This window comes from Amphiura filiformis, chromosome 3 (genome assembly GCF_039555335.1).
Source record: "Amphiura filiformis chromosome 3, Afil_fr2py, whole genome shotgun sequence".
Taxonomy (NCBI): Eukaryota; Metazoa; Echinodermata; class Ophiuroidea; order Amphilepidida; family Amphiuridae; genus Amphiura; species Amphiura filiformis.
This window is the reverse complement of record NC_092630.1, coordinates 29006093-29016125: the sequence shown is the minus strand read 5'-3', so window position 1 is coordinate 29016125 and position 10033 is coordinate 29006093. Positions and strand designations below refer to the sequence as shown.

Genomic DNA, 10033 nt, shown 5'->3' with positions numbered 1-10033 from the left:
AGTGTTTAAACTGCAATAGCTGCCCTGTGAACATTTGTGTACATCCATATCAAAATGATGCACTTGTCGGCTGCTACATGTGTCTCATTTCACATAGTAGCTAGGAATAAATACCAGACTCATCCCAAGTGGAGGTCACTTCCACTCATCCCCAAGTCACATGGTTAAGGAATGTTTTCTGTATTCTTAAATCATGTGACTTGGGATGATTTGAAGTGACCTCCACTTGAGATGAGTGTGTATTTATTCCTAGCTATTATGTGAAATGAGACACATGTAGCAGCCGACAAGTGTATCGTTTTGATATGGATGTACACATTTGGCAATTTTTACACACATATTGTACTCATTTATACATGGCAGCTATTGCATTTGCCCACTTCTGGCACTGAGCAGTCAATATGTAGTAGTCGATACGGCAGAGATGAAGCTTGGAGCAGCCTGGTAGTAGTACCGTAGTACATGTCATCTTGTGCATGTCACAGGATAAAAATATGCATGGTGTTGGATGTGAGAGATGGTGTCATGGTGCTCCACACACATTGATATTCAGGACAGTATTTCTATAATAAAATGTTATAATGTGCATGATTACATTTGTACATGTTTTGTCTTGAAGGAAGAAATGTGGCTAACTATGAATTATTTTGCTTACAACAAAAACACTAAAAATAATTTAGTATTTTGAGTTACCACAGGCACGGAAGCCAAGAATTAAAAAGTGCAATTTTTTGTAGTGTTTGTTTTTGTTTATCTCCTTTAGTGTAAATACTACTGCTGATATGATAAATGAGTTATTATTACATTTGTACAAGCCATTTTATGTAGTAAAAATATAGTGGAACAAATGTGCATGTGCGATCAAAGGCGATACATCGCGATTACAGAAGTAAATATATTTGCATGTTTACTTCCACTATAGTCTTCAATTGAACTTATGTTTTTGATCAAAATCTGAGTAAAATGTATTTTTCAGTCAATCACTGCAGCTTTTTGTATATACTAGAATGTTACATTATGTAAAACTTTGTATGAGAATTAGTTTTTTCCTTCAAATCATCTGACAAGATCATTCTAAGCAATCTTTGTACACGTGATATGTTTCTGTAGACTTGAAAAATGTATGCATTTCATTTACCTTATCATTGCGTTTTATATTAGCATTTCAGTTTTTGAAAATCAGTCATTATAGTCCAGTCAATCTAAACAAATTAGTGGTGTCACCCACCACTAATTGCAACAGAATTTTTTTCACTTTTATACATTTAAGAGATGTCCCCTGAACATCATACCAAAAATATACTAAAATATACTGGGTGGAAAGGTAGTTTTTGGCGGGAAAAGGTCATACAGGGTCAAATTTCAAAATTGCTTTAATCTTTTAAAAACTATACCAAAGCATTCCTCTAGTCTTAAGGATTCAGAAAAAGTATAGTTTGTCATATCTGTGATGCACCATTCTCAAGTTATAAGCAAAAAGGTCAAAGGTCAAATTTAGGGCTCCACGTGGGTCAACTTCGAAAAAATGCTCCGATCTCCTTTAAAATGGTCTCAATGTGTTCGTACTTTAAAAACACTCCAAAATAAGAATAGTTTGCCATAGCTTGGATGTTTCGTTACCTAGGTAGCAGGATAAAAGAGGTCATTGGCCATTGAACTCTATTGACCCCGGCCTAGCTTTTGATGTTACGCATGTAATTAAACAACCTAAACAGTGCAAATATTCTTTAAATGAATTATGTTTGCAAGCCGAACAATTTGAGACCATTTTGGTTAAAATCAGACAATTTTTAGTTTTTTGACCTCTGTTGAACCCAGCATTTGACCTTTGACCTTTTTGGTTATAACTCAAGAACCGTACATCACAGATATGGCAAACTATATTTTTCTGAATCCTTATGACTAGAGGAATAATTTGGTATAGTTTTTAAAATGATTGGAGCAATTTTAAAATTTGGCCCCTGTATGACCTTTTCCGCCAAAAACTACCTTTCCACCAAGTATATTTTAATATACTTTTTGTATGCTGTTCAGGGGACATCTCTGACATTCATAGCAGTGAAAAAAATTCTGTTGCAATTAGTGGTGAGTCAAAACTCACTTTGACTGGACTATTACATTTCTAACATTGGATGCTAAATTGTGACACGATCAAGGGAAATGAGTCGGATGTCGCTAATATTGATTTTGAGATATTGGCAAAGTGTTAAAATTCTTATGTTTCATACTGTTTTCAGCGATTGATAAAGGAACGTAACTTCGCAAAAAAAAGTCATATCAACTTGGGGTTTTCAGTTTCTGAAAGCACTAAATGTCCTCTTTAGAAACATGTAAACCTCATTTTTGACCAGGACCGACATGTGACTCATTCCCCTTGATCATGTCACAATTATGATCCAAATTGATTTCTAATTATGATAATGGATTGCATATCATTTTATGTTTTAAGAAAAAAAAATGCAATTTAATATTGTTGCATGTGGTAGTAACCTATCTTTTTTCCAGTAGGTTTAGCCAAAATTAAGCAAGTTTTTTTTTTAATTTGTAGCTCTCAACGGCTATATAATAGCAATCACAAAATTGTGGTGCATGAGTAGTGTTTGATCACTTCCTGACCACACTTTTGTATTTGACTGAAATGAACTACCGATTCACTAAAGCAAGCATCAATTTGAAGCTTGAACCTACCACCTCAAGCCTCGGCATATTATCAATGTCGATTTGAGGCATCGAATTGACATTGATAATATGTCGAGGTGGCTTGAGGTGGGTAGGTTTAAGCTTCAAATTGATGCTTGCCTAAGAATGTGATAAAATCATTTATATTTGCATGTATAATAGTGTAAATATTACAGCAGTCTCTTGTACAAATATATATGAAGTGTTATAATTTGCTCTCAATAATATCCTTTTAAATCAAATTCAAGCCTGTATTGGAGATTTGGAGGAGACAACTCAATGATGTAGACATACATACCGTATTTCCTTGAATAGTTTCCCCCCTTCAAATAAATGCCCCCCCCTACCACTTTTTTCAACCAAGATGTTTCAAAAATGCTGATTTCCATGCTATCTTGTGTAGTAAGCTTACCAAAGCTCACACATGGTAGATAATGGCCTCGGTAATTGGCAAAAATCTGGTCGGAAACACAGAAGTGAACCGGAAGTTAGCATTCCTAAGGTCATAGTTCGTCATTTCAGTGTGAGTTTTAAGCTTACCTAATGATTTTAACGGAAATTGTCATTCTAAAAATGACCTCTAATATACACCCCCACTTTTGGAAAATGCTTGGTGACTATTCGAGGTAATACGGTATATCGATGAGTAGTATGTTAATTTTGATGAAAATCACCCTGAACCACGCTATGATAAGAAGGCAGAAAACAAAAACAGCACCAAATACTACTTAAAACGTTTAGTGAATTTGCTCTGGCTTGTATGGAGAAATAAAGAAAAGATACCACAAATGTCAAATGAAGCAATCTGTATCGGAAAAATGTCATCTTTTTTATGGCATCGGGGCATTTAACTGTTTTCCTTTCATTTAAATGGGTACACAGGGGAATTGAATTTGTTCAACTTCCTCTATCCGTCTATACACGAAAGAGTAGATTTCTTGACTAATTTAGTAATATTTGGTTTTGGTTTTTTCGTATAAGGTTTCATTTCTTAGCGGACAATATTAGGGATTTGGTTTACAACAAACGGGCAATGAGCAGACGACTCCATCAGTCTTCACTTTACATGCTCAGTGGCATGCGCCAACCTTTAGAGCATGCTCACTGGCATTGAATGCAGTTTCAGTTTTTTGGAAAGAGTGTCCCTTAAAATATCCAGGGTTCATCAGTATACAGGAATCATGATGTGATATTCAACCCTTGCTTGGTTCCGCCATATTGGGTAGAGCCTCTAACTGGCAATAGACATGAAAGAAAGAATTACGTCACTTGACACAATGACTCGTTCAATTCCCATTCATGCATGCTGCCCGATTGAGGCTCTACCTTCAAACTTAATGACCATGCAAGAAGTGAATGTGTTAACATTTGTGGTGGAGATACCAGGTCAGAATTTGTTGTATAAATTGTACATATATATGGATCAGTAAACCAAAGTCAAATATATGCACAATGGCATGACGAAACTGTTTGAATATTGACCATTTTCATATCCATATCAAAAGGATGCACTTGTCGGCTGCTAGCGTTTCATTTCACATAATAACTGGGAATAAATACCGGACTCCTTTCAAGTGGAGGTCACTTTATATCATCCCCAAGTCACATGGCTTATTTAAATACAGTGAACATTCCATAACCATGTCATTTGATTTGAAGTGACCTCCACTTGAGACGAGTCTGGTATTTATTCCTAGCATGAAATGAGGCACATGTAGCAGCCGACAAGTGCATCGTTTTGATATGGATGTACACATATTACTATTTTCAATTTTGTCGCCTAAAATTGCAACATCCTGGTTAATAGTAAAATAGTAAATAGTAAAAGGAGGTTCAAAAGCACTTTCCAATAGGGAAAAGAATCTTAATTTCCCATCTAAACATTTCCAAATTTCGTCATTACATCATAAAATAAAACTTGGTACCAATAAACTAACTTATATGTCTGTTTCCTAAGTGTTGAGTAAAAATGAAAGATGTGTACGACTTCATGGCTGAATGAGCCCTAATTGTAGACAAAAACTGCCCTCTAATTCCAAAAGTCACAAAGTAGGCGATGCTCGTTAACTGCAAGGTGTATTGGGACAAGGGGACTGGCCATCTTTCAACTCACTGTGCTGAAATCTGCACGGAGAAAGGCTAAATGATCAAGAATCAATATCACTTGGTGAGGATTTTAGACTGCACTCAACCATGGGTTTTTCCATTAGTAACAAGCCATGAATCAACTTTTGTGACAAGCATAGGCCTACTTTGTGACTTTTTCAAACCTAAAATCACGGACATCTTTCATTTTCACACAACACTTAGTAAATAGTCATATAATTATTTCAAAGTTAGTTTTATTGGTACAAAATGAAACCTTACAATGTTATGACGAAATGTTGAGAGGGGGGGGGGGGCTTATTTCTTGTGCTGTGTTTATTATCCCTTCTCTTCAAGATTTTTTTACATGAATCCAGAATTTGGTGTCTAGAACATAGTACATGTATAATTTGTATCATGTTGTGTATCGTGTAAATAAAATATCACTATATAACAAAAGAAACATGCTTTTCTTTCTTTTTGTCATGTATATGCATAAGGAAGGTGTAAATTTTAGCATTTGCCCATATATGCAATAGACCTTATCAAATAAACCAACAGGAACGGTATAACAATTGAAATTGTCTTTCATGATACAAAAATTTCTTGCAGATTAATTTGTTTAGCAAAAATATCGTCAAATTTGAATTTCGTTCTGGTATACCTATATAGCAATGGTCATTTTCTAATGTGCACTACAAAAGCGAATAGCAGCCATGGCTGTCCCTGTCACCCATCTGCTATTGGGAGCCTGTACCACAATGTAAATCTTGACACTGGCAAAGTAAAAAAAACACAAAACCATGTTTCTTTTTCATTTTGTGCAAAATGAAGTTTATTTTATTAATTAGCAACATAAAAGGAAATAAATGTGCATGTTTACAAAGTTCATCAAGGAAATATTTATTAACTTGAATTATTATTTTCTAAACTTTATATGAAACTAGCCAATTTTTTAATATAAGATCAGCTGTTTTGTTTCCCCCTGTTTGTTATCCTCCTATTTTTACACCTAAAAAAATAAATAATTAAAATAGTGGCCTATGGCTGGTACAAACGTAAGGGCCATGTACAAGGCTTATAGTAGTAACTGTGGAATACTAATGGTTAACAAATAGGCAAGACGATTTATGTTAATATTATCTTTTTAAAATTCACTTAAACCAAACACATGCTTGGGTTCCGATAAAAACTATGTGTATCTAAGTCACAGGGGTAAGGTGGAAAAAAATACTTTCAAACATGGTATCAATCATTTTAATTTGTAAACAATTCTGTATATTCTACAAACTTTTGGCAGTATGCTGGTATGATGATTTAATGCACGATTGTTCTTATTTAAAATACAAAATGATACCCCAAATTAGGATTGTACAATCTGCATTATTACTATCTATGATTTTTTTTTGATGAGTAATTACAATACTACTATCACTTGTATGACATCAAAACTTAAGGTGATGAAGAATTACTGCAAAACATCAACATGCAGCAGTGATTTAAGATCAAAAGCACGACTCCTTGTACAAGGAATGCACGCTCACCATCAACGTTTGTCAATTTGGCTTGGCTTAATAGTTAAGCCTATGCGCTGCATGGTTTAAGTACACTTATTGTGTAAAAGCGTGCTTTTGCACATAATTTGTCAACTGGGTGTGGCTTAATAGTTAAGCCTATGCGCTGCATGGTTTAAGTACACTTATTGTGTAAAAGCGTGCTTTTGCACATAATTTGTCAACTGGGTGTGGCTTAATAGTTAACACCATTGCAGACTATCAGCAGATCATATGAGAAGCCAATCAGTGGCACTACGTGATTATGCGCTGCATGGTTTAACTACACTTATTGTGTAAAAGCATACTTTTGTATATAATTTAGTAGGTGCTTATGCGCAACACAACATGGTGTAAATGCAGTGTTTCTAGAATCAGTCTGCCTGCATGGATGTTCAAACATAAAAAACTAAGACAAAAACATGATAATTGTTTTCTTTTTAAAAAAAGAAAAGAAAATGACAACAATACTTATATTGCAATCGATGAGTTTTAACATGTTTATATATATAAGAACAGTTTTCACAGTTGACACAAGTAAAAACATTATTGACCACGGGGGATTTATTGATACGATACCGTGGTGATAAAAATCTATAGCTAAATATTATGCATATTGGTTTCTGTAGTATGGCACTGCGTTACTTTAAACTGAGTATAGGTATACCGCACTAGGCACTTTCCGTAAGGTCTTTTATTATTATTATACTTGTTATATATAAAAAGTATATTATGTTTATTATGTATTCTTTAGCGTCTTTCAATGATACAAGAATCGGCTACATGGTTTCGGAAGACAAAAATTATGCATGGAAAGATGTCAGAAAGTGACTGCGCGTACTACAAAAATGTGCAGTGTGATTAATAACGACCGGCACAGATCAAGGTGTACAAGACAGCAGGCACTACTTTATAGTATGTACGAAAGGCACAACATTATCTATAGACCGATAATACGACGACTATAAAAAAAACTGGAAAGTCCGTTTGATGTGTGTAAAATCATGACATTTAGTTCTTACATTCTACCATTTATTTCCAAGTACATATATCATGCACTACACATTACTAGGCATTTCTTTTTTGTGTACGTATAAACTAATAAGCTTTTATATAAATATACTATGTAAGTCAACACAATACATAAACAAATAAAAAAAAACAGTACTTCATGTTTCTTTTTAAATATAAAAACAAAAACAAAACAATAAAACTTAGAAAAGGCCTTCTTGCAGCTACTGTTGCATATTAAACGATAAATATATAAAAAAGCATATAGTATTATCAACTTAATACAATTTTTATACAAAAAAAAAAAAACTTGGTTACCTTAACACGGCCCACATTAATACAAATAATGGTTTAATAGTTTTAATTTACACAGACATTTGCATAAAACCTATCTTTTCCAAACATCTATTAAGTGAAGTTAAAATTTATCATGTTAACTACCCAAATTTTATTTGGAGAGAGAGAGAGAAAGAAAGAAAGAAAGAAAAACAGTGCAAACATATATTTAATCATGTTCTTGCAAATTTCACCGCAAATCTAGGCATGTGTGCAACAGCAGAAAAAAAATGAGATTCTTGTTATCAGAAACATTATATTACACGATGCAATCGCATCCTCATGAAAAATAATATATATATACCAAGGTCATGTTATTGACAAAACTTTTGTGGTAACAATACAAGTTTTAATATGATCAAAAAGAGGCTATCTATTTCTATTAAACAAACTGTAAATAAACTGAGTCGATACAGCTTTAAATACAAGAGATGAGACTTTTTCAGCCATATTATATTTTATAAGGAAGAAAAAAGTTTCAAAAGAAAAATCAAACAAAAAGACAATAAAAGAAAGAAAAGAAAAGAACAAAATCAGACAACTTTGATAAAGTTACAGTCGTACATTTGATCGTTAAAATCGATCTGTACTTATAAAGAACGTTCCCTTCGACAATTCTTTTACTATCCCCTGTTGAAAAAATTTAAGTACATTGTGGCATTTAATTTTCCTACAATAACAAAGGAATAAGAAAATTAAATATTGCATAATTAATTCTGTCCTCTTCTTCTTAGTTTATAAAAAATATGCTGTCCATGGATTGTGCTCGGATGAGTTTTCACTAATTTATAATTGTTATATTTATTCATTTGTGTCAATATGAGCTATACTCTGCCAAAGACAGGGCTCTGCACGTGAGCATCATAATGCAATCCACATACGCGTTATTTTGACAATTGACATTATCATCATCATTTTTTTCTTCAAAAAATTTTTAGTTTGGCAGCATATAATTTTAATACAAGTACTTTAATCTCTTGACCTGTATCTTTATGTGAATCAACTGCTTTCCTCATTTTATTTAAATAAAGTCACTTTATATATATTTTTAAAAATCATTTATCCCTGTTGCTATGGAAACAACATGGCTGTAGATGTTAACACTCTCATCGTACAGTGCACCACCATGGCACTATAGTAAAAGGCAGTCCGTCCTCGACACACCTTCTTACAATAACATTAAAATTTACTCTAGTATAAGCACCAGTTTTCTCCGATCATCTTGGGATGATCTAATAAACAAAAGAGCCCGGGTCTCTACTAGGTTCATTAAAAGATTGTTATATGGACCTACAGATTATTCGTCCACATTTCAGGGCACGTTTCTTTTTCGGATCTCAAACCATTCTGTTGGCCCAACTCACAAGGTTTACAAACTTTGCACTTTTTCTTAAAGGCAAGATCATGGTACATCCTCTATGTACATCTTCGTTCGGTTCCATCGCCTTCTCTCTGCTACCCATTTAAAGGGAGCATCTACCTTAACTTATTTGGTTACCTTCTTAAATATAATACACATCACTCGGCCTCTAACGAAGCTGAGCTTTCCCATTTCAGTTTTTTTCTATATAAATAACATTATATGCATCAGCAAAATATTTTTTTATTTTTTTTTATTCTTTTAAATAATAATTCATCTTTTTTATACTATATTTGAAACTAAAGCATGTAGTATCTATCTGATAAAAACAATCCTTCTATGTCACTATCATAATAATATTTAAATTGAACATGAGTAATGCCCATGTTAAACTGATAACTCAACTGAGTCGCATCAATTTCGGCAAATCGAGTCAATAGTTCAATTTGATCACACGCATTGAGCGCCCTCACAGGTCACTAGACTGTAATATGCCTGATTGAGTCACATACCTCAATTGAGTCATTCAAACTTCTAACCAATTGCAAATGCTTTATTTGAGTAATTTTCTTTGAGTAGCATCCACATGCCAACTCTAGTAATATAAGCTTCTGGTAAATATAAGCTTACTTAAAAATAAAAACATTGGCACTCTCGGATATAAAAAGGTTCACATGCGACGGATCGTTCATGCGTTCCTTCCACATTTGCATATCAGCCCAGTTAGTTTAAAATGGGAATTAAACTATTTATTTGCATATAATTAAATATATATTTCACAGACATTATCCTTTATGTACAATTGATGAGAAATGGACTGCCCGTTATGTGCTGATCTCCCCACTTAACGATTAAAACATAATTGCCTCTTTCTTTAAGTGTGTAGTTGACGACAAATCTATTTCTACCCTGATGTTTGACGACCACTTCATCGCATGGCGTCTTGGGTCCAGCAATACCAACAGCTAGCATGTTATTACCTGAAATATAGCAATAAGAAAACAATTAA

General features: G+C 33.6%; 1 protein-coding gene across 1 annotated transcript in view; it reads right to left on the bottom strand.

Annotated features, from left to right (window-relative positions):
- Positions 1–5570: 5570 nt before the first annotated feature.
- LOC140148320 (filamin-A-like) overlaps positions 5571–10033 on the bottom strand; it is a 204290-nt gene continuing 199827 nt past the window's right edge. The window contains 1 exon segment of the mRNA XM_072170228.1: positions 5571–10004. Coding sequence (XP_072026329.1) covers positions 9817–10004 — 188 coding nt within the window. The 3' untranslated portion in view covers positions 5571–9816.